The sequence below is a fragment of the Cervus elaphus genome, chromosome 22 (assembly GCF_910594005.1).
Source record: "Cervus elaphus chromosome 22, mCerEla1.1, whole genome shotgun sequence".
Taxonomy (NCBI): domain Eukaryota; kingdom Metazoa; phylum Chordata; class Mammalia; order Artiodactyla; family Cervidae; genus Cervus; species Cervus elaphus.
In genome coordinates, this window is record NC_057836.1 from 53,977,619 (window position 1) to 54,003,915 (window position 26,297).

The window sequence follows — 26,297 nt, forward strand, 5'->3', positions numbered from 1 at the left end:
GAAGGCCCCATCGGGTCCTGCTTGGTTACACAGATGCCTACTGTTACTCTGTAGTTTTGTCAAGAAATCCTAGAGCTACTCTCTGAGCCTACAGATCCGTGACTTGGTCATTAAGTATTTCTTTAGCAGTCCAGTAGCTGAGGTGGACAAAGAATGTCTCTGCCACTGCCGTAAACAAAGAATATTGTGGCCACAAAGCCATCAGCCACTGAAGCGGCCATCCATGGTGCCCCCTGAGAGAGTGGAGACAAATAGGATACTGGCCCTAGATAGCGAAGATGTATGTGAAAGGAAGGATTTCAGTAAGCTCAGGCTCTTGCATCTTTCCATACACAGAAAAGGACCAAAATCATTAACTTGAGATGTCTGTTTTTTTGTGATTAACAGTAATCTTTTGATGTTCAACTACATATTCTTCCCTTGCCCCCTAGTAAATACTCCTCTATATCCTGGCTCTTGCCTTATCTCTTTGGAACAGTTCCTTAGAGCTATCTGAGAGGCTGCCATCCTGGGCTATCATCCTCAGTCAGGCCTCAGAATAAAGCATAATTCTCAACTGCTACGTTGTGCACTTTTTTCACTCGACACTGAGATGGTCAGTGACATTCCATGTCACAGACACAGTCATGATACTGAATTCTTGGTTCTGTCTTGAGTTAGTCTTGTGTGAGGAAAAATATATACATATATTTTGTTAAAACTATTACATTCTTACCTCCATCACATTTTCCTCCTCAGTTTTTTTTTTAGTTTTTTTTTTTTTTTAATCTCCACCAATTTGGATATACATACTAGAAAAGGCAAAGATTTCTCTGTCAATTCATGTACATTTATTTTTAATAGAGTTTTACTAAAACAACTTAGAAGAAATAACAGTGCCCTGTTTTCATGCTTCAAAACACCTCTTGGGCTTTCTAAAAAGCCTTTCAAAATATAGTTGGATAATTTTAACACACGTAATTTACTAAGATTCAAATTCTCAAGGCCTGTGGCTTTGGTTACCAGCTTCTTAATGTCTTAGATTTAAGTGAATGGTTTACAACATTTCCCCATCCATTTGCATCATTTGATGGGCTCCAAAATCCTGCCGAGTAAGAGAGGAAAGAAGTATTAGTATGATCCACATTTTCAAGAGGAGGAAGTTGAGACTCTGAGTGCCCCAAGCTTGTGGAGTCAAGAGTGCGGCTGGAACAGAGGCTGGAACTCTTGCCCGGCACACTCACTGAAGAGTACGGCGTGTTTTTACTTGTCAGTTATCTTAGGAGGGCCTCCCGCGTCAGTGCCCCTCACTCGCTCTGGATGAGTCTTAGACACACGGGCAGTTTACTTGCTGTTTTGGACAACATAATGGTTATGTACACAGAGTTTGACATCAAATGGTCCAAAATTTGCATTGTCTTTAACAATTACTAGGTTGCAATCTTGGTTTTCTCTCTGTACCTCAGTGTCCTGGTTTCTAATATTCATTTTGTATAGTAACCACCTCATGGACTTAGCTGTGAGGACAAGACATGCAGCAGATACATTATAAATGCTATCCGTAATTATGAAGCTAAAATATCTAGTGTCTTTTCCTCTGATATTTATCTAATATCAGTTTTTCCTTCTTTTTTTCTTCTGTATGTGAAAAGACTACTGTTAGCCTTAAAATTCTCTGTATATTGTAGTAATACTATTCAAATTAAAGAATATCTTGGACCCCAGCTTCCTCCCTCATAGCTCAGTGGGTAAAGAATCTGCCTGCAGTGCAGGAGACCTGGGTTTGATCCCCAGGTTGGGAAGATCACCTGGAGAAGGAAATGGCAGTCCACTCCAGTATTCTTGCCTGAAGAATCCCATGGACAGAGGAGCCCAGCGGGCTAAGTCCATGGGGTCACAAGAGTCGGACACGACTTAGTGACAAAACCACGGACCCCAGTTTCTTTCAGCTTTAAAGTCCTAGGATTCTAACTTTGTGACACATTATTACATATAACATGGGAGATAGGCACACTACTGACCTACCTCAGAGATATGGCAGGTTTGGTTCCAGACTGCCACGATAAAGTGAATATTGCAGGAAAGCGAGTTGCATGACTTCTTCTTTCTCAGTGCATACAAAAGGTATGTTTACACTATGCCTTAGTCTATTAAGTGTACAATGGCTCTTTGTCTAAAAAACAATGCATATACCATAATTAAAAAATACTTTATTGCTAAAAAATGCTAACCATCATCTGAGCCTTCAGTGAGTCACAAGCGTTTTGCAATAGCAACATCAAATATCTCTGATCACAGATCACTGTAACAAATATAACAATAATGAAAAAGCTTGAAATATTGGGAGAATTACCAAAGTGTGAAACAGAGACATGAAGTGAGCAAAGGCTGTTGGAAAAATGATGCCAATAGACTTGCTTCATGGAAGGTTGCCAGAAATCTTCCATCTGTAAAAAACGCAGTGTCTGTGAAGAACAATAAAGAGAAGTGCTGTAAAACGAGGTATGCCTCTATGTTATAAGCTACTGCAGATGTCAGGGTTGGCTCTGCATAGAAAAATGGACTTAGGCTGATTTAAGTTAAAACGTTTTATTGTGAGGATGTGGGCATAGCTCACAGAACAGGAGGAAAAGCTGATCAAACAGACTATGAAAAGGAACAGAAGCCAGGGCAGCCTCTTCAGGCCATGCTGTCAGGATCAGTCTGCTTGCTGCTTCAGTCATTTTCTGTCTTTATATCTTGCCTCTGAGATTCACCTACTGAGGAAACAAACTGACTGGCTGGACGTAGGTCATGTGACTGCCTTTTAGCCCTGGCAAGGCACCTTGATCGACAGTTCTGCCGCAGTTGCCTGAAGTGGGAAAGGGTTGATTCCTTAAGTGTATCAGGGGAAATTTATTGGGTAGATACCACGAGAAGGGGAGAACAACACTTTGTTCGTTCTAAAAATGCAGAAAATAATTGCATTGGTATGACATTCTGCACAAGACAAAACTTGTAGGGATGGAGAATGGGTCAGTGATTGCCGAGGTTTAGGGATGGAAAGAGGATTTGACTACAAAGGAGCAACATGGAGGACTTTTCTGGGGGTGATGAAACTGTTCTGTGTTAAAACCATTGAACTGGGACTTAACCCAGCAGTCCGGCGGTTAAGACTCCGCACACCCAATGTAGGGGACACAGGCTGCATCCCTGATCGGGGAACTAAGATGCCACATGCCGCACAGTGTGGCCAAAAACAGACAAACAAGCAAACAAAAAAAGTTTGAACTGTACTCTAAAACAAGGGTCAGTTTTGCTATATGTAACTTAAAATACTAATTTAAATAATTTGTACACCTATGGCTGTACATATGTACATAGGTAACATGTGTACACCTATGGCTGATTCATGTTGAAATTTGACAGAAAACAACAAAATTCTGTAAAGCAATTAGCCTTCAATTAAAAAATAAATAACTTTTGAAATAAAATATTATTTAAATAACAATATTCAAATAATTTAAATTAAAATATGAATAGTGAAATAGAAATGCAGGGTAAAAATTAGTTATGAAGTTTCTTTAAAGTTTTAGCTCCTTTACTTCTTAAGCTGCTGGTTTTTAAAAAGTGTCCAGAAGTTTTACATATTAACCATTTTTCCTTTTTTTGGAAATAGTATTTAGAACTTCGATTTAACAAATGCGTTCGTCTCTGTGGAACAATCATCTTCATTGTTCAAACAGTAAGTAGCCATCAGTTCATTTCTTTTATCTTTTCATCTACAGTGTTTTTTAAACAAGGCACCTGGGTCAAGCTTCTTTGATAAATACGTGAAAGAAAAGAGGTTGAACATAGGAGGAAACACAAAAGGAAAAATGTCTGTCAGTACATAGCATTAATCCTTAAGATCATTAAACACTGTCTCAGCAAATGAGTTATTCCCTGAGAAAACAATGAGTTAAGTGAACACTGAATATTGTATTGAACGAGCGACAGTCATGGTTAGGAAAATATGCTTTTCCCTCTTATGTCTCCCTCTGTCCCTACCAAAGTGACAGTAAGGGCATGGCTTAGACGACAAAGATATTTGAAGGAACTGTACTAGCTGATAGTAGGAATTATAACAAAGAGAAAACAAGGTGTCTATTTCATAGTATTTTTGCAGCGTGTTAAGTAATAGATTTAATAGAAAAAATTAGCTGACATAGTAAGAAAAACATTTGAAAATAATTTTCCTTGAAAGCACACTTTAAAAAAATGAATCAGTGAACTCTTTCAGAAATTGAACTGTAAAACCTAATTGATATACTCACTGAGTATAAAGCAGCAACATCATGCTCTCAGGAGTTTTTAAAGCCAAGCGCACAATCCCATGGGCTTCCCAGGTTGCTCAGTGGTAAAAAGTCTGCCTGCCAAACAGGAGACTCAGGTTCAGTCCCTGAGTTGGGAAGATTCCCTGGAGAAGGAAATGGCAGCACACGCCAGTACTCTTGCCTAGCAAATCCCATGGACAGAGGACCCTGGCGGGCTACAGTCCACGGGGTCAGAAAAAACAACAAAACTCCCCACAATCCAGTACTTCAAAAATATGCAAGTATAGATTTACTGACTGGCACAAATCAAATCAAAGATTTGCCAAGTCATCAGTGACAGAGATTGCTTCCCACCCATCATCTTGTCACGACCATTGTCACATAATTTAGACCTATCTCCCTCTTGGCAGCGAAGTCTTTCATGAATGAGTTTGATAATGGAGGTTGAGGAGGGAGTTTTCAATCTCATCTCTACTTATAATTCCATTTCTCCAGGCAAAAGCTACCCAAGCATTTGCTTCAGCAAGACAGAGTGCCTTTGTAAATTATTTAACTTAGCTTCATTTTATATCTTTGCTAGCTATGTAGCTTAAATTGTATTTGACCTTAACATTTGCAGTATGAAAGAAAAGAGCCCTTGGGGGTCTGGTAGAGATTCTGACCCAGAGCTGAGCCTGGTAGCTTGCATTCCACAATGGAGTTCAGTCCCTCTTTGGTTCATCATTGGAAGTGCCAACAGAAATGTAAGAGTGGGGACAAATGTTAAGAAGATGGCTGGGTCACATTTGCAGATCTTTAACTTGGATGATATAATGACTGGAAAGCCAGTGCATTCCTGAAAAGGAAGGGAAGCTTTCGAATCCACTGTTTGAAGAACTTACTTCTGTAGATTACTCATGTAATTTAATCAAACATTCAAATACTGAATAATATGTTTTTTTCATAGTATATTTTATAGCGTAATCATAGAATTGCTGCTAAGTCGCTTCAGTCGTGTCCGACTCTGTGCGACCCCATAGACGGCAGCCCACCAGGCTCCCCCGTCCCTGGGATTCTCCAGGCAAGAACACTGGAGTGGGTTGCCATTTCCTTCTCCAATGCATGAAAGTGACAAGTGAAAGTGAAGTCGCTCAGTCGTGTCTGACTCTTCGCGACCCCATGGACTGCAGCCCACCGGGCTCCTCCGTCCGTGGGGTTTGCCAGGCAAGAGTACTGGAGTGGGGTGCCATTGCCTTCTCCGAAGTTGTGTCTGACTCTGTTGCAGTCCCATGGACTGTAGCCGGCCAAGCTCCTCTGTCCACAGAACTTCCCAGGCAAGAATACTGGAGTGAGTAGTCACTTCCTACTCCAGCAGTGAAAATACGTACTTAATGACAAGTAGATAAACCACTGATCAGAAAAACTGAGGAGGTCCACTCCCATTACCATTCGATATTGAAGTGCTGCCTAAAGATATTTTATAAAGTAAAAAGTGTTTGAAGTTTACAAAAATCAACACCATTAAAACCAGCATGATTATTTGCTGCTCATCCAATCACTGAGGTAACAATATTATAAAAATATGTAAAAAAATTCCAGTTTCATAATTACCAGATATGCTAATTCCCATATAGCTAGTATAAATTTGATTATTAAAAAAATAGTTTTGCTTCCTTAAAAGCACTTGGTTCATTTACCATTTAATATCAGATAAGTATTTGCTATCTTGAAGTACCAAAAAAGTTACAAATAAAAATGGCAATGTCTATACTCTGGGTTTCTTGTTGGGCATATCCTGAAGACTAAACTTTGGAATTTCACCAGAAGGAGCATATGGAATTCTCTTTGAAGACACCTTCTTGCCAATTGTTTCAATCTGGAAGCCAATGGTTTGTAGTTCATTGTGGAGCCCAAAGAATTAGCCTATATGTATTTGAAAGATCAGATGCAATGAAAGTGATATTTTGAGAAAAAGAACATATTTATCGTACTGTTGTACCCCAGATTAATAAATATTTGTTAAGTGTATGAATGAAAAATAATAATATTAAAATGGTAGAGTAGAATTTTTGTTGGCCCTCAGGAAATTTTGGGGCAAATTTACACTACTGTTTAATTAGTGGTCATGCCAACTTTTGCAAACAAGTTTCCAAAATTTTCACTGCTTTCCCACTTACATCTGCAGTGATTGACAAAAGTTTGAAAGCATATGAGCAAGCATCACCCTTTTAAATCTGTACCCTTTCTTTCTTCCAAATTGTTCCAGATCTAGGAAAATTGGTTTCAAACTTGAATTGATGGATTAGTGGCTATCTGCACTAAGCACTGCATGAAAAGTCCACATTTTTACATAAAATTGGTCGTAAAAGGTTTTTGTAACCTATGACCATTGTCATAGGTTACACATAGAAAAGGAGAGTCAACTTAACTTAAATTACATTTTCAAGTTACAAGCAAATTTTGTTAAAGTATATTGAAACTATGGTTTTTAATTCATAAGTAAATTTATAGAAAAATATCAATATTTCATTTTGTAATTCATACTATTTATTTGTTTTCTTTTTTCCTCTAGATTCTGTACACTGGAATTGTTATTTATGCCCCTGCCCTGGCTTTGAATCAAGGTACATTTTGGAGTTAATATGTCACTCACACTTGGAGGTTGACTTTTAACAGACTTTATTCTGTCTTTGGGGAGATGGGGAGGCGGAAGAATGCTTCCAATAACCTGCATCAGCTTGAGGCGGATCTAGTGGGGTCAGTGTTTACACTAGCAGCTTCTCTGGGTTCCTGAATCATAGCTCAGAAAGGTCTGTAAATTAGTGGAAGGTTAGAACACTGGGGGCTTCCCTGGTGACTGAGTGGTAAAGAACATGCCTGCCAATGCAGGAGATAAGGGTTCAATCCCTCAGTCGGAAAGATCCCCTGGAGAAGGAAATGGCAACCCACTTCAGTATTCTTGCTGGGAGAATCCCATGGACAGAGGAGCCTGGCAGGCTACCACCCATGGGGTTGCAAGCGTCAGACATGTCTTAGCGGCTAAATAACAACAACAGGCTTCACTGGGCTGTGTTTCTCTGGGATGTGCCGACCAGCCGTTCTCCATTCCTTCAGAATGACCGCCCTCTGTAGTCCAAATCGTGAGTGGACTGCTCTTGCTCCCTTTGTGTTTGTAACCTGGAGCCCATCTCCAACAGTTCAGTTCAGTTCAGTTCAGTAGTTCAGTCGTGTCCGACTCTTTGCAACCCCATGGACTGCAGCACGCCAGGCCTCCCTGTTCATCACAAACTCCTGGAGTTTACTCAGACTCATGTCCATTGAGTCAGTGATGCCATCCAACCATCTTGTCCTCTGTTGTCCCCTTCTCCTCCTGCCTTCAATCGTTCCCAGCATCAGTCTTTTCAAATGAGTCAGTTCTTCGCATCAGGTGGCCAAACTATTGGAGTTTCAGCTTCTGCATCAGTACTTCCAATGAATATTCAGGGCTAATTTCCTTTAGGATGGACTGGTTGGATTTCCATGCAGTCCAAGGGACTCTCAAGAGTCTTCTCCAACACCACAGTTCAAAAGCACCAATTCTTTGGCGCTCAGCTTTCTTTATAGTCCAACTCTCACATCCATATATGACCACTGGAAAAACCAGCTTTGATTAGACAGACCTTTGTTGGCAAAGTAATGTCTCTGCTTTTTAATATGCTGTCTAGGTTGGTCATAACTTTTCTTCCAAGGAGCAAGCGTCTTTTAATTTTGGAAAAGACGCTTACTCCTTGGAAGAAGTTATCTCCAATAGGCTTCTGCGTTATTCAGTGCAGGCTTTGTCCCACTGTAAAATTGGGCAGGAGGAGAAATTCTTTTTCTCCCCACTTCAAATGTGATCTAAAATACAAGAAAAAGAGGTCTGTGTGATTTGAAATATTAGATTGTTCCTGACCAAAGGACAGATGGCTATAGTATCCTTATAAATAAATATGTGACAATTTTATGGATCAACAGGTTACTGTCTAGAGTTGGGAAGATAATAGCTGTGAAACTGGGATTGTTTATTGAGGCAAAGAAGTGAATTAGTCACACCCTCAAAAGGCTTCAGGGAAACTACATACTCTAAATTCTTATCAGTTAGAAGCAAATTTATCTCTGTCGCTTCCTTTTAAAATGGACAAGTGGAGTCTGTGATGGGAAGAATGTGACGCAGTTCCTCAAATTAATATAAAATCAAAAACCTTAAAGAAAACAAGAAAAGAGAAAACCCCTTCTAACTCCAGATTCTAATTTCTTGATTTCATGATACATAGATAATAGTTGTCATCTATATTTATAAAGCACAGAAGAAATCCATTATACAATGTGATGTTGAATTCTGAATGTCAGGCATGTTTCTTGTAAATATTACCAACATCGTGAATGAATCACTTTGTATGTAAAGAGCTGAGCTATAAACTTCATAAGTTACCTATTGGAGTTAAGTATAGCTGAAATGTTGGCTTTAGAGTTTTAAAGTGCAGTTCTGGGAATAAGAAAGCTCTACGTTCAGTGAGTGCTTCAAGGACTGTTCTTATCAGTTTATTGAGCCACTCCCTGGGAGTAAATTAGGATTCGAGGCATCACATTTTGACCACTTTCATATCAGCCATGTATTTTACCGTGGGCTTCCCGAGTGGCTCAGTGGGTAGAGAATCGCCTGCAATGCCGAAGACACAGGAGATGCCAGTTCAATCCCTGGATCAGGAAGATCCCCTGAAGGAGGGCATGGAAACCCACTCCAGTATTCTTGCCTGGAGAATCCCACGGATAGAGGAGACTGATGGGCTACAGTCTGTAGGGACACAGAGTTGGCCCTGACTAAAGCAACTGAGCATGCATGCATTTTACTGTAACAAAGCAGTAAACACAGACACGCAGAGAATACTTGGTGTGCAACAGATGCTCCACAGAAACCTTTTTAGCTGAATTCGAACTTAACATTCTCTATGCGCAATCTTTTTAATCTTTTTTTTAAATTACAGAAAACTTCAATCATATGCTAAAATAGAATAGTGTACTGACTGCTAACATACCATTAACTCTATGCTAATGATTATCAACTCTTGATTTATTTCACTCCCTATTTCCATCACTAGATTATTTTGCTGAAAATCTGAGATATTTTATCATTTCATCTGAATTCCATATGTCTTTTACATACTTTTTTCATTGAGGTATAATTGACATATAACATTATGTTAGTTGCAGGTTTACCATAATGATTCAGTATTTGTATATTACAATGGTCACCACAATAGGTCTAGTTAACATACATCATCATGGTGGTGGTGGTTTTGTTGCTAAGTCGTGTCCATCACTTTTGCAACCCCTTGGACTGTAGCCTGCCAGGCAACCCTCTCCAGTATTCTTGCCTGGGAAATCCCACGGGCAGAGGGTTGCCATTTCTTTCTCTAGGGAGTCTTCCCAACCTAGAGATCAAACCCAGGTCTCTTGCATTGGCAGGCAGATTCTTTACCTCTGAGCTACCAGGGAAGCCCTGTTAAATGCAATACATAAATTGAATATAATTTGAAAATATCCATAATTCCTAAATTTTGGGGGGAGATTTTAAGGGACATTATAGGATTGTAATTGCTTCACTGGGGCTCAGATGGTAAAGAATCTGCCTGCAAAGCAGGAGACCTGGGTTTGATCTCTGGGTTCCATCCCGGAGTGGGAAATGGCAACCCTCGCCAGTATTCTTGCCTGGAGAATCCCATGGACTGAGGAACCTGGCAGGCTACAGTCCGTGGGGTCGCAAAGAGCCGGATACCCCTGAGTGACTAACACTTTGACTTTTTTCAGCTATAATGTGTACTCTTCAGAATAAAGACTGAGTTTGGTACAGAGGCACCTGTAAAAGATCCAAGATAATGCAACGAAGGACACTGAGCAGATTGATGGTTCTACCCTTCGTAATTATGAGATTAACGCTTCCTCTTCAGATACTAAGCTCACCAACTTACCTTTTGATCAGAATTTGGCTTCCCACATTGACATGCTAATCAGTAGGAAGTTATGTGATCATGAACTAACAATTACAACAAGCCTGCTTATGACCCCTATTTCTCATATTGTATATTAGTAAACTTTGATGCTATTTTACAGCAATGCTTTATAGTTCACTAGTCAGCATGACTTCCCCCCTATAACTCATTCATCTTTGCATTTATAAATCTACAAAGTGAAAAGCCAAATTCTGGGAATGTAAAGATAGCATTAAGGTATAGATACACCTGGCCAAGCAGCATCTCTCTCTCTCTCTTTTTAAAATATTGAAATACCATTAACGTATAGGATTGAGATTCAAGAAGGATTTTTTAAAATTCATGGCAGTTGTTCTTCAGTAGCTAAGTCATGTTCAATTCTTTGCAGCCCTGTGGACTGCAGCACACCAGGCTTCCCTGTCCTTCACTTTATCCTGGAGTTTGCTCAAACTCATGGCCATTGAGTCAGTGATGCTACCTAACCATCTCATCCTCTGCTACCCCCTTCTCCTCCTGCCCACAGTCTTTCCCAGCATCAGGGTCTTTACCAGTGAGTCAGTTCTTCACATCAGGTGGCCAAGGTATTGGAGCTTCGGCTTCAGCGTCAGTCGTTCCAATAAATAGTCAGGGTTGATTTCCTTTAGAGCTTGCATCACATATTTTTTTTTAAACTGCATCTTTTGTTTATTCATTTATTTGCTACACCACACAGCTTGTGGGATCTTAGTTCCCCAATCAGGGATTGAACTTGGGCCCTCAGCAGTGAGAGTGCAGAGTTCTAACCACTGGACCACCAGGGAATTCCCTGCATCACATATTCAATTATCTTTCCTTTAACTTTATAAGGACCAAGTAAGTTATTTGGTTCTTCAACCTTGTTTTTTGTTTTTGTTTTTAAGAAAAAGCTTTTGACTAAATAGCTTTTATAGAATCTAGTTTTTCTCTAGGCCTGTGGAGAAAATTGTCTAAAATAAAATGACATTTCTAGTCTATAGTTTGAAGGACTGTGCTTACAAAAGAAACAAGATCATATCCAGTGACATGTTAGATAATTTACATTCAGATATCCTGGATTTAAAAGGAGCATTGAAAAAGTGATAGCAGGTAGAAACATAGCTATCAGCAGATAAAGAAATTTTTATTTAACAGTGAGCACTGCTTCTGTGATAAAAACATGAGGTAGAATAAAATTATGTAAAATATCGTTGCCCTTCAGATTTTCAGCTTATTTTCATAAATGTCTAGAAAATGCATATAGTGTTAGAGATGATTTGAGAAGAACAGGAAGAATCAGAAGAGAATTTTGAAAAGCTACTCTGGAGGTTATTTGGTTGATTTATTATTATCATATTTATTCCTAAATGCCCAGTCATGATAATAGGAACTAGATTCCTACATATACAAAACTAAAATGATTGAGAAAAAACCTACAATTCCACTTAGTTAAATATTGATGAAAATAGCATGAGGTTTAAATCTATGCAGAAGAAAATATACATCATTATGTTAACAGTGACCACATCTGAGCAGTCAGTTTTCTGATGCCTTTTTCCTCACATTGAATGTAAAATTACTCTTTGGGATATGCACGGCTCATAGTTATGAAATTTTTTTCTTATGATGAGAGCTTTTAAGATTTACTTTCTTAGCAACATTTAAAATATGCAAGACAGTATTATTAACCATGCTGTACATTACATTCTCATGATTTATATATTCCGTAACTGACAGTTGTACCAAGGTGTGTTTTTAAAATACAATTTTAACTTCCATAATTTCTAAAATATTAACACTAATTGCTTACTATCATCAATAATACTCAGTGGTAAAGAATCCACCTGCTAATGCAGGAGACGCAGATTTGATCCCTGGGCCGGAAAGATCCCCTGGAGAAAGAAATGGCAACCCATTCCAGTATTATTGCCTGGGAAATGCCATGGACAGAGAAGCCTCATGGGCTACAGTCCACGGGGGTGCAGAAGAATTGGACACGACTTAGTGACTAAAAAACAATCACCAATATGAGGTCAGTGTTTAGAGATCCCTGATGTTTCCTCAGTGTTTATTAGAATAAGGATTCAGATAAGTTTATGTATCTACTGTAATTAGTTCTGTTGTTTCTTTCTTTTTTTTTTTTTTTAGTTCAGTTGTTTCTTAAATTTCTCTTTCTTGCTTTTTAAAATTGAAAGCCATATTTTATTGTGATATAGTGTATATACAATAAAATGCGCAGAAGCATAAGTGCACAGTTGGTTGACTTTTGACAATTTTGTGTACTTGTGACAACCATTCAACTCAAGATATAGAATATTTTTATCTTCGTTTCCCAGAAATATTTTTGTGTTTCTTTCTAATGAGTCCCCCCCTCTATTCCAAGCAGCGAGCTTTTATCACCATAAATTACCTTTCCCTGTTCTTAGATTTTATATAAGTGGAATCATATAGTGCCTTCTTTGTGTCTGGTTTCTTCTGCTCAATAAAATGTTTTTGAGGTATTCATTCATGTTGGTACATGTATCAGTAATTCATTCCTTTTTAATGCTAGTATTTTATCGTATGCATCTACCAAAATCTGTTTATCCATTCTCTTGTTGATGGATGTTGGGTTGTTCCAGTTTTAGGCTATTTTGAATGAAAGCTGCTAAGAACATTCTTGTACAGGTTTTGTTTTGTCTTGCTTTGCTTTTTGACATGTTTTCATTTTTAGTGGATGAATACCTGGAAGCAGGATAAAGTTAAATATACACCTGTTCTGACCCACATGTTCAGACCCACAGGGTAGTCACATGTACAGAATTTAAGAGAAACTACCAAATAGCTTTTCTAAGTTGTTGTATCATTCTACATGCCCACCCCACAACCTATAAGAGTTTCAGTGATTCCATGTCCTTGCCAGCATTTTGTATTTGTCTTTTTAATTATAGCCATTCTAGTTGTACCATCTGTTATCTTACTGTGGTTTTAGTTTGTATTTTCTTGATGACTGTTGATGTTGAGCTTACTGGCTCATTGAATAACAAAATCAATGCAAAAAAGACAAATAACCTAACAAAAAGTGGGCAGAAGACTTGACCTGTCATTTACATGGTCTATCTATCCATTACTTGGCCTATTTATCCATTTACCCAGGCATTTTAAAATTTCTCTCAGTAATGTCTTTTTGTCATTTGCAAGTATGGAAAAATACAATTGCCTTCTATACTTACTAATTCAAGTAGGCTTTTGGAAAATCCTTTGTGGTTTTCATGTTGTTTCTGAATAGAAACAAAGAATATAATCAATCTGATTTCAGTATTGACCATCAGGTGATGTCCATGTGTAGAGTCTTCTCTTGTGTTGCTGGAAGAGGGTGTTTGCTATGACCAGTGCGTTCCCTTGGCAAACTGTTACTTTGACCTGCTCGTTTTGTACTCCAAGGCCAAATTTGCCTGTTACCTCAGGTATTTCTTGACTTCCTACTTTTGCATTCCAGTCCCATATAATGAAAAGGACATCTTTTTTGGGGTGTTAATTCTAGAAGGTCTTGTAGGTTTTCATAGAACTGTTCAACTTCAGTTTCTTAATAATTACCAGTCGGGGCACAGACTTGGATTACTGTGATATTGAATGGTTTGCCTTGGAAACAAACAGATCATTCTGTCACTTTTTGAGATTGCATCCAAGGACTGCATTTTGGACTCTTTTGCTGACTATGATGGCTACTCCATTTCTTCTAAGGGATCTTGCCCACAGTAGAGAAACAATGGAAACAGTGAGAGACTTTGGGCTCCAAAATCACTTCAGATTGTGACTGCAGCCATGAAATTAAAACACGCTTGCTCGTTGGATGAAAAACTATGACCAACCTAGACAGCATATTAAAAAGCAGAGACATTACTTTGCCAACAAAGGTCTGTCTAGTCAAAGCTATGGTTTTCCAGTAGTCATGTATGGATGTGAGAGTTGGACTATGAAGAAAGCTGAGCACCAAAGAATTGATGCTTTTAAACTGTGGTATTGGAGAAGACTCTTGAGAGTCCCTTGGACTGCAAGGAGATCCAACCAGTCCATTCTTAAGGAAATCAATCCTGAATATTCTTTGGAAGGACTGATGCTGAAGTTAAAACTCCAATATTTTGGCCACCTGATGAGAAGAACCGACTCATAGGAAAAGACCCTGATGCCGGGAGAGACTGAAGGCGGGAGGAGAAGGGGATAACAGGATGAGATGGTTGGATGGCATCACTGACACTATGGACATGAGTTTGAGTAGGCTCTGGGAGTTGAGGATGGACAGGGAAGCCTGGTGTGCTGCAGTCCATGGGGTCACAAAGAGTAGGACACAACTGAGAAACTGAATCCTGACCGATGAACAGAAACACTTTTACTACTTCTTTTCCTGTCTGTATGCCTTTTACTGCTCTGTCTTCATACACTGTTAATGTAGAAAATTATATTGATTTTTCAAATGTTAAACCAATTTTTCTTCTTGGGATAAACTTTACTTGGTCATAATGTATTAACCTTTTAATATATTGGTGAATTTGATTTGCCAGTATTTTGTAAAGGATTTTTGCAGGTTATGAGGAGTATTGGCATGAAATTTACTTTTCCTTAAATGTCTTTGTCAAGGTTTTTGTATTAATTATACTGACTTTGTATGGTTTGGAAAGTGTTCCTTCCTCTATTTTCTGAAAGAGGTATAAGACTGTGTATTTATTTCTTAAATGCTTGAAAGTATTCACAATGAGGGCATCTGAGCCTGATACTTATTTTTGTAGAAAAGTTTTAGTTTATGGATACAGTTTATGTAATAAATATAGTCATTTGGATTTTCTAGTTTTTATTCAGTCAGTTTTAGTCAACTGTCTTTTTTAGGACATTAATTCATTTAATCTAATTTGCCAAGTCATTGGCATAAAGTCGTTTGAAATATCCTCTTGTTCTCCTTTTAATGTTTATAGAATTTATAGTGATGTCCCTTCTAATTGTTCCTAATATTGATATCTTTTCTGTCCTTTTTTTTCCTTGATGTATTTTGCTAGTCTTTTATTAATGTTTTAAATTTTTTCTTAGAACTAGTTTCTGGCTTTGTTGTTTTTATGTATTGCTTTCTATTTCATTAATTATGTTTACTGTTTCTTCTACTTAACTTTGGGATTAAATTTTTTAGCTTCTTAAGGTAGAAACCTTGATTTTAAATCTCTTATTTTCTAAAATAATATTTACAGTTATAAATTCTATTGTAAGTACTGCCTCATTTGCATCCCACAGGTTTTGATACCTTGTGTTTTTTTTAATCATTCAGTTCAAGATATTTTCCAATTTCTCTTGTGATTTCTTTTACCCATGGGTTATTTAGAAGTGTGTTACATAATTTTCAAATATTTGGTGATTTTCAAACATACCTTTTTGTTATTGGTTTCTAAATTAATGCTGCTTTGGTCAGAGGACTACTTTGATTTTAATTCTTTGAAATGTATTGAGATTTGTTTTACAGCCCAGGATATGGTCTCTGTACCTGAACATTCCATATATTTTTGTACAGAATGTTCATTGTGTTGGGGACAATATTCTATACATGTCAAAATTTCAGCTTGTTAATTTTCCAGGCTCTTGGTTTTATTGATTGCATTACCATGGGGTCATTTAATGTTCCCTAGTCCTCTGTATTTCTTTTGAAGTATATCTAGAAGCATTCTCAGACTTCATTTCAACTTTTTGGAGACTATTTCATAATACAGTTTTCAACTCTTTTGAGTAAATACCAAAGGACACAATTGTTGAATTATATTACAAGAATATGTTTAGTTTTGTAGGAAACCACCAAACTGCCTTCTAAAATGGCTCTTGCCATTTTGCATTCTTACCTGCAATGCATGAAAGACTTATGTTGCTCCATCTCTTTGCCAGCATGTGATGTCAGTGTTCCAAATTTTGGCTATTCTAACAAGTGTATAGTAGTATCTCGTTGTTTTAATTTGCATTTCCCTGATGACATCTGATGTGGAGCATCTTTTCATATGCTTATTTGTCATCTATATATGTTTTGTGAGGTATCTGTTAAGGTCTTGGTACGGTTTAGAATCAGGTTTTTTTTTTTCACTGTTGAGTTTTAAGCATTTTGTATGATATGGAGAACAATCCCTTATCAGATGTCTTTTGTAAAGTTTTCTTTCAAATCTGTGGGCATAGAGTTGTTATCCTTCCATTAAAAAATATAATTTGACCCACTGCTTCTTTTTTTAAAAGTTAATGAATTAACGACACATTAATAGTTGTAGCTTATTACTGCAAAAAGTTGAAATGAAGTCTGAGAGTGCTTCTAGATCTAGTTCACAAGAAGTACAGAGGACTGGGGAACATTAAGTGACCCTTGGTGATGGAATCAGTAATGACACTTCCGTGGTTGCAGCACGTGAGCTCTGTAGTTACAGCCCCCAGGCTCTAGAACACAGACTCAGCAGCTGTGACACATGGGCTTGGCTGCCCCAAGCTATGTGGGATCTTCCTGGATCAGGGATCAGACCCAAGTCTCTTGCGTTGGTGGACAGATTCTTATCCACTGCACCACCAGGGAAGTTTTGCCCCTCTACTTCTTAAATAAATGGTAGCAAATGATGCAAGCTTTTCTCTTTCTTGGTCCCATTTTAGTAACATGGACAGCTTGTCTTTCAAGGATTGGTAGAAAAATGTGTTTATTTGAACCATGACAACAAATATCCTATGACCCCATTCAGTCTGGGTAACCACCTCCCAATATCAAGCAGTTTCTCAGCTTAATTATAATATAAATGCTTTTTCATGTATGTGATGTAGCCAGTGTTGGATCCTGTATAGTGTCTGAGGGTAGACGCCGGGTCTATTTAACTCATCAAATAAAATTTGAACTCTATTTGTTTTGGTACATTTTTTGAGATTTGGGCCTAGTTTAGGGTAAGAGGGTATAGAGGTAGGTGCCCAATAAATGATACAGCTTCCCGCTGATGATTTTTTGAGAAGTCCTGGTATATATTTTACAGTTATACATGCATTTTCTTTTCTTCTACAGTCACGGGGTTTGATCTGTGGGGTGTGGTAGTGGCTACTGGTGTTGTCTGCACATTCTACTGCACTATGGTATGTCAAGAACCTTACTTCTCCTTTTACCCTATATACTTGCTTTGCAAAATTAACAGTTTCAATCAATGCATGCTGCAGTCTGGGTTGTTTATATTTCCTTCCCACAATAGCTTATTTTTTATAAGGAATATTCAGTCCAGGGTAAAATCTAATCCTTTGTAAAACATTGATCATAACTGATATTTTTTCTTCATTTGAACCATGCAGTGGTCCCCAATCTCATTTCATAATTTGCTTTTGTTGTCATCATGTTATTATGACTATACGCACAATATTCCTTGTGAGTAACCTGAGATAATTTCCCATTGCCTTTAGGCAGGAGTGACAGTCAAAATATGTAAGAACCAGGGTGGCATGGGCACTGATATTATCACTGATGCTGATCCTTAGCAGTGGTGCAAGTCTTGTGCAACCTGTGATACTCTTAAGTCTTAATACTTCAGTTGCTCGATGATGTAGAAGACAAGGTCCTCAAAGAGGGACTGGGTCAGGTTCTGGAGGGGACACTTGGGCAGTGACTAGTACAAAACAATTTTAGTTTTTCAGTAACTGGTATGTCCTTCTTTGTGCCAATCCACTTGCCAATACAGAAGATGTAGGAGAGGCGGGTTTGCTCCCTGGGTTGAGATGATCTGCTGGAGTAGGAAATGGCAACCCACTCCAGTATTCTTGCATGGAAGCTCCTATGGACAGGGGAGCCTGGTGGGCTACAGTCCAGGGATCACAAGGAATTGGATCCCCTCAGAGCACACACGCATGCCTTCTTTGTGCACACTGTTAGACTATCAGTCCTGCCTGTAGGATAAAATCTATGATGCTGCAATTTGACTCTGAGTGTTCTTCCTAGCAATAGCCCCACGCCACTCCACTTTGCTCCAAAATGTATATCTGGACACACTAAGCATGCCATGTGTTTTGAATTCTGGGAGCCTAGCAGGCTGCAGTCCCCGGGGTCACAGAGAATCAGACGTGACTGAGCGGCTAAGCGCATGCTTTTTGCCCACGCTGTTTTCTCTGCTGGGAGTTTCATTTTGGATTCTGTTTATATTTGAAAGTTGGATCTAAGTACTACCTTCCTGACTATCTCCCTTGGGTGCACTGCTTGGCCAAGATTCGTGTTTTCCTTATCTTTGACCAGGAGAGTGTATAAGCATATACGTGCTTAATAATGTCTGGGAGAAGCATTAATCCTAATGTACTCTTTCCTCAAAGGGTGGTCTTAAAGCAGTTATCTGGACGGATGTTTTTCAAGTTGGAATCATGGTGGCTGGCTTTACATCTGTGATTATAAAGGCTGCATTGGTTCAAGGTGGCATCAGCACTATTATAAATGATGCCGCAAATGGAGGAAGATTAAACTTCTGGAAGTAAGTTGCTTTTTGGTTAAGTATTTACTTCTTGCTTAATAGAACATTCCTTTTTTTTTTTTCCTGTAAAAAGTCTCTTGGCTGAAATAATAAATTTACATTAGAAAACAAGCTAACCATTAAGGTCATGGTACAAAACTTTGAAGCTGGCACATAAATGTGTAAGGAGTTTTCACTTTAAGGGTGGAAGCAGTCAGGTGGTACTTAGTTACATGGTGCTGAGGATGGTGCTTCCTTCTGAGAAGGGATTGATAGCAAAAGAGTATTTTCTTCCAGAAATTAAAATCTGAGATAGGTTGAAAGGTAGGGGCAGGGAGAGAAGGGAAGATATAGTGGAGAGGTAAGGAAAGGAAACCTCTTAAGGGAAAAGCACTGAAAGATAGTGATTCCATTTTGACAATTCTTTGTTTCAAGCAGCCTAGAGAATTCCTCTTTTAATAAGGCCCTGGCAATATATAGTATATTATTATTATATATGTCTGTATTTTATATGTGAATATTATTTAGTGTATATTATGTAATATAAAATATTATTTCTAGAATATTGACTAGAGAAGTTATGGCCAAAGCCTCAGGTATCAGCGTTACATAAGATATAATGTCTTCAACAACTGTTCAACTTGCTTAAAGAAGGCTAATGGAGAAACTAGATATTTCATCATAAATTTAAAAGACTATTTAAAACACTTTATCTTTTGGATTGATGGTGTCTTCCTAATACATCATGTTCAATGTGCGGGGGGGCTCATTTTGACATGAACCAGCTAATTTTCTTTTAAAGCAGCCCTGCTATGAGATAAGCAAGCTGAAATCACTGGCAAGAGGAAAGAAAACCACTTTACACTTAGCGGCTCTCTTCTGGTTTTCTGAAAGAAGGTGTTAGTGTTTGAGAATAACATTAGAAATTAGACAGGGTCAATGTCTTAATTTGCAAGAATGAGTTACAGTGGATCAACTCCAACTGTTCTCAATATTTTTAAGGAAAATAGAGCCTCCAGTTGGCCTAGCTTAGGCTTGATTCCATCCATCAGCTAGGACAGAGTAGAACATTTTGATTGACCATCATTTAGACTGTTTAATGGAGAAATGGTTATTTTCCCAAGGCAAACCTAGGTCGCTGTTACTAGAAGTGTTAATTTCTCAGTCACGTCCAACTCCTTGTGAAGCTCACCAGTCTCCTCTGTCTGTGGGATTCTCCAGGCAAAAATACTGGAGTGGGTAGAAGAGTGGGGAATAGATACCAAGAGACAGAAACAACCAGTGGCCACTCAGTAGACCTGGATTACTTCCAAATCTCTTCCTAGTCAGCTAGGTTGAGGGGAAAATGGTATGGAGTCAATCAATTTTTCTGCAAAATAACTGTCAGTTTATACGAAGGGTAAACACATTGCTGCATTGAAATAATAACTTATAACCTGTAAAAGATTCCAAAAAGTAAAAGATTAGACATTTTTATGACCCTTACAAGGTTTCCAACAATTAAGGAAAAATGAAAAGCCTTATTGTATATCCCTTGTTATTCAAATATGTCTTGAGAATATGATGGTGGACAATAAATCTGCTCTGGGTAGGATAAACGAAGAGAAGGATTTTGTGTTGATATTTTCCATATGGTCTATAGTTGGCATATGTATTCTGTATGGCCAAAACCAAAACCACTAAATTGGGTGTTTTAAATCTTGTCTTACTTTCTTCCAGTAAGTCACAGAACCCTTTGGCTCTTGACGTTTATAAGCTAGTATAGTAGCCACTTTCTTTATGGGAGAAAGGACCAACACCCTTGAAACTCTTAGACTTTGATATTAACTATTAGAGAATGGAATAGAGGCTCTCATCTTTCCATTAGAATGCTGAAAACATAAAATTGTAGCACTTTACCCAAATGATCTCAAATATAAACTTTGAAGTGAAATTGCAGAATTTCAGAAATGCAGAATGTTTCCATTAAAGCTAATTTTGCAGAACATTTTCAAGCTTATATTGTGTATCAGCAATGAAGAGACTCATTCCTTCCAAGATGATACAGTAAGAAGAATTAAAAGATGCACTGAATGTGGAACTTGAGCTTTCTTTGTAATCGTATTTTGTTTAAGTGCCATAATGTGACTTTCAACTGTGAGTATGTAGTTTGTACACACAGCCTTTTAAGAACATGGTTATAATGACATGGTAGTTTTAAACATGAAAACCTTTAAACTGCATTAATTGAATTCTTCAACTTGAGTATAAAGTAGAACTGGGACTATAAATGTTCTGGGAGAGGAATTATACACATGAAATGTGTCAATATTATGTTTATTTCAGTACCATATCCGTTGCTCCAGTGTACCTAGGAATTGCTTGCTCTCTCTTTCTTCAGCTTCATGCTCTTCTCTGATTACAGCATGGCAGACTTGTTTAAATAATTTCCTGTGGACATGGGAGAACAGTTTCTATAAACATTCACAACGATTGAAACATTCATTTTGCTCCAGTCCTATCCAGAATTTCCAAATCTCTGAAAGTATCAATTTTTTTATTTCACTGAACTTCAGTTAGAAATATTTCTACCTTTTATATTACTTAATCAATCTGTACACATTTGTGTGTGTGTATATATATATATATATATATATATATATTTGTTTATATTTTATGTAAGTATACATTGCTTGCTTCCAAAACACTCTAGAAAGATTTCTGTAGTAGTTTACTGAGAGTTCAAATTTGTTTTCTGTTTGTTTTCATTTAGCTTTAATCCTAACCCTTTGCAAAGACACACATTCTGGACGATTATTATAGGAGGGACCTTCACGTGGACCAGCATCTATGGTGTGAACCAATCCCAAGTGCAGAGATATATTTCCTGTAAAAGCAGGTTCCAGGCAAAATTGTAAGCCAAACTATGGTATATGAATTGTGAGTAACTATCAATTGTCTTTATGGGTGCTCAGAAATCAAGCTTTGCTGGAGTTTCTCTTTTGTATCATGAAATTCTAAGAGATAAATGATATACTTACAAAAGGATCACATAGAACAAAGTGGCACTGTATGTTTTGAATCAGATATTTTAAAATTTTTATGTCAAGGACCTCTGTTTCTTTTGTCTGCCTTCTGATGGATGAGGATAAGAGGCTTGTGCAAGCTTCCTGATGGGAGGGACTGGCTGTGGGGAAAACTGGGTCTTGCTCTGGTGGGCAGGGCCACACTCAGCAAATCTTTAATTCGATTTTCTCCTGCTGGGTGGTGCTGTGCTCCTGGTGGTTCAGTGGTTAAGACTCTCTGTTTCCACAGCAAGGGGTGAGGGTTTGATCCCTGGTTCAAGATACTAAGGGATCAAGGTACTAAGATCCCACATGCCACATGGTGTGGCCAAAAGAAAATTTATATCAATTATTAAGTAAAACAAACCTTATCAAATACATAGGCATTTATTTTGCATCTGTATAAGGAAATATAAGGAATAAAAATTATAAATATGTGGCTCTTATCATAAAGGACAGAGGATGAGATGGTTGGATGATATCTTCGACACAATGGACCTGAGTTTAAGCAAACTCTGGAAGATAGTGAAGGACGGGGAAGCCTGGTGTGCTGCAGTCTCTGGGGTTGCAAAGAGTTGGACATGACTTAGCAACTGAACAACAATCATGATGGAACATAGCATCAAATTAGGAAAATACATGCAACTATGTGAAAAATGAAATAACACTAGAGGTATAACAGTTTCAGTTCCCTGAAACAATGTAACAGTAGAGGGAATGTTCTAGAGCATTGTACTGCCAGATGTGTTGTTTCATTTTATATTCAGACACAGTTATGGGCTTATAACCTGGTTCTAACACTTGCTACTTGAGTAATGGGGTGAGTTTCTTAGACTCTCTGAACTTCAGTTTCTAAACTTATACAATGAGCATATCACACATCTTGTGGAGGAATTATAAAATACTGTGTTAGTCATGCATGTGGTAGGGATCCAGTAAATGTGAATTCCCTTTTCCACCTCAAATCCTGGGATGTGAAGGCAGGGATGAATGAGACATTCCTGTTGAGCAGGCAGGTCCTGAAGGAAGACCACGTGTGGGCCGGTGGAGAAGAATAGGAGAGCATTCCAGGTAGGAAGAGCGATTTGCCCAAAGCACAGAAGTTGTCTTCTGACCTCTTATCATGAGCCCTCTGGAGGGCTTCCCAGATGGCACTAGTGGTAAAGAACCTGCCTGCCAAAGCAGGAGACATAAAAGATGCGGGTTCAATCCCTGGGTTGGGGAGATAGGAGATGGCAACCCACTCCAGTATGCTGGCCTGGGAAATCTTGTAGACAGAGGAGCCTGACGGGCGCAGAGTCAGACACTACTGAAGTGACTTAGCACGTGCATGTACCAAGGTCAGAAGGACAGCATGGTCAGGGGAGTCTCCAGCCCATCTTGGCTTAGGCAGAGTGTGAGCAGTGGCTGGTTTTTTCTCAGGAGGCCTCAGATAAACTTGGTGACCAGCATTCTTAATACTGATAAATAAGGCTAAGTTGGCTTTCAGGCGTTTTGAAGCTTAAAAACTCTTAAGAGTAACAAGGTGATTGCAGTAGAAGGAGTAGCAATTCTATTTGTATTAAGGGAGAATATTAAAAACATGTGCTGTCACACATCAACATATGAGAGTAAGTTGGTTTAGACATTATCTATGTTTGGTAAATTTCACAATGAAAGATCTATATGAATATGAGTATAGTAACTGGATATGGAATCCCCCAAAAGTGAGCTTAGGAATGCTGATATTTTAAGACACTTTAAAGGAATATAATTTATATATCCAGTAATCCATCCACATTAGAGCTGATGCCCCTCCCAAAGTAATTGTGCACAGGCTCTTCTTTGGGAACATGTGTCTTTGAGAATATGGAGCTCAAAAAGCCCAAGTTTATAACTAAAAGAACAGCATTGGAGCTTTCTTAGTAGAAAACAATTTCCTTCCAAATAGTCCAATGGTCTTTAACAAGAACTCAGGGTAACCATTTTCTCCCAGTTTCTAACATTGACTCCATGGAAAGAATGAACCCCAGCCAAAAAGTCAAGACCTACTGACATTGATTGACTAGACAGAGTATCAGATGTTGATTAGTGGTCTATCTGACTGGCATTAAAGTAGAATAAAACAATAGGATAAGATATCAACTCATATATAAGTGAGGTATGGTGACTGAGTAGGAAAGTGTCTGGGTATATTTCTGGTGATTTGGAGATGACATATAGTTACACTACTTTTAATTTTTTAAAACATTTTTATGTTGGAGTATACTTGATTAACAATGTTGGTTTAGTTTCAGGTATATAGAAAAATGACTCAATTATACATATACATGTATCTACTATTTTTCAAATTCTTTTACCATTTAGTTTGTTGCAAAGTATTGAGCAGAGTTCCCTGTGCTATACAGTAGATTCTTATTGGTTATCCATTACTCATTAGGCAGTAACAAAATACACAGTGAATGTAGTCAATCAAGGGAAAAGACTAGAAATCTGTTGTTTGGGACTTCTTGCAGGTTAGGTTCTCCTGGAAGCAGACTCTGAGGTGGAGGTTAGCATGCCAGAGTCTCCTAGGGAATTACCACTGTAGAAGAGAAGGAAGGGGAGATTGGCCAGAGGGAGAAGGTAGACTGAAATGCAGTCTCAACAGAGGCCTCAACAGGAGCTTTAGAGCTGAGATGACCCTTCAGGCTGTTCCAGGTTGGCTTGAGGGAACTCAGCCTTTAAACCTCCGAATCTAGTCATCATTTTGTGCAGGCTGCCCTGAGGAAGGAGGTAAGAGGTGGTGGTGGTGTGGGCATCTCTCTTCAGTCCAGGCGTCCACTATAGTACCCCTGGGGGGAGAAACCTTAGCCTTAGTGGGAGAAATATTTGCTGTCAACTGCTTATTAAAATAGGGCTTCCCTGATAAGACATAGCATTCAATGATATTAACACTAGTAATATCACTAACTCCCATTTAACAAGTGGTTACTACATGTGTTGTACTAAATGATAGACGGTATTTTATTTAGTCTTACATATAACTCAGTGAGGTATGCATTGTTATTTCTCGCTTTCAATGAAGAAACTGAGGATCAGAGAGGTTAATTTACTTGCCCAATGTCACATATGGTAGAGAGAGCTAAGATATATGCTCAGGACTGACTCCAGTGTTATCACATAAACCTTTACATTCTGCTGGAGCACATACCATGAATTGAAATGCTGAACATTATTTTGGAAGATACCTGTTTAGGAATACAGGTTTGCCTTTCCTGTTTAATGGATGGCATCACAAACCACATTTAAACAACTTTGGTAAGTTGCTGTGTAGATGCTAACAATGTCAAGCAGTTTATAACTGCATCACTTTAAAAGGGAATATGAATAATAGTCACTGCTCTGTTGACTATTAAAGTCTCTATAAAAGGTCCCGGAGTAGTGTCATTTTGTTACAGTTGTCCTTTAGTCACTAAGTTGCATCTGACTTGTTTCCAACCCCATGGACTGTAGCCCACCAGGCTCCTCTGTGGTATTTCCCAGGCAAGAATACTGGAGTGGGTTGCCATTTCCTTCTCCAGGGGATCTTCCTGACCCAGGGATGGAACCTGTGTCTCCTGCATTGACAGTTGGAGGCTTTACTGCTGAACCACCAGGGAAGCCCGAAGTAGTGTAGTTAAACAACATTATAAAGCTAATTAGGAGGATACATTCATTCAGTGGCAAAACCCCATCTACTCCAAATATTTCCAAATACAGTGTTGATTGACCTCATAAACAGAAGGTTAGGCCAGAATATAAGAAATAGCATTTTTGACACCCAAAAGAGAATGCATGTCTATTGAATATAGTCATGAATGTCTCTTCTGTTTAACAATCGTCCTCTTCTTTGAGGTGAAAATTAAAATTGTCATGTACTTGTTGTTTTCACTTCATTAGGTCTCTCTACATCAACCTCCTGGGACTCTGGGTGATCCTCGTCTGCTCGGTGCTTTGTGGGCTTGCCCTCTATTCCAGGTACCATGACTGTGATCCCTGGACCGCCAAGAAAGTGTCTGCACCGGACCAGGTCCAGTACCATGTCTTTCTTATGTGCAGGAATGACGTTCCCAAAGGTTATTAGCTGGGAGGCGAGTGCTCATGTTCTTCTAAAGTAACAGCAAATAGGCACATTATTTATTTTTAGTTTCTATAAAGCATTTGGAAAATTTTTATTTTAGCAGACATAACAAGAATGAAGAATGCTACTTCCAATATTAAAATACTGAGAGATTTCCCTGGTGGTCCAATGGTGAAGGATCTGCCTGCCAATGCAGGGGACACAGGTTCAATCCCTGGTCCCAGGATGATCCCATATGCCGCAAAGCCACTAAGCCTGTGTGCCACAACTACTGAAGCCCGTGTTCTAGGGCCCAGGCTCTGTAACAAGAAATGCCACTGCAAGACCTGCACGCTGCGATCCGAGAGTGGGCCTCTCACTGCAGCTAGAGAAAGCCCAGGTGCCCTAACAAAATAAATAAATAAAAATAGAAAAATACATGGAAATGCCTGGAAAAATTTTCAAGGGACTTCGTGCATTGACAA

General features: G+C 38.5%; 1 protein-coding gene across 1 annotated transcript in view; it reads left to right on the forward strand.

The window, feature by feature from the left end:
* SLC5A8 (solute carrier family 5 member 8) overlaps window positions 1-26,297 on the forward strand; it is a 52,175-nt gene that overhangs the window by 4,570 nt on the left and 21,308 nt on the right. Inside the window, exons 2-7 of the mRNA XM_043882516.1 lie at window positions 3,638-3,703; window positions 6,826-6,877; window positions 17,292-17,359; window positions 18,575-18,729; window positions 21,461-21,601; window positions 25,653-25,782. Of these exons, the coding sequence (XP_043738451.1) occupies window positions 3,638-3,703; window positions 6,826-6,877; window positions 17,292-17,359; window positions 18,575-18,729; window positions 21,461-21,601; window positions 25,653-25,782 (612 nt within the window). The remainder of the gene's footprint in view (window positions 1-3,637; window positions 3,704-6,825; window positions 6,878-17,291; window positions 17,360-18,574; window positions 18,730-21,460; window positions 21,602-25,652; window positions 25,783-26,297) is intronic.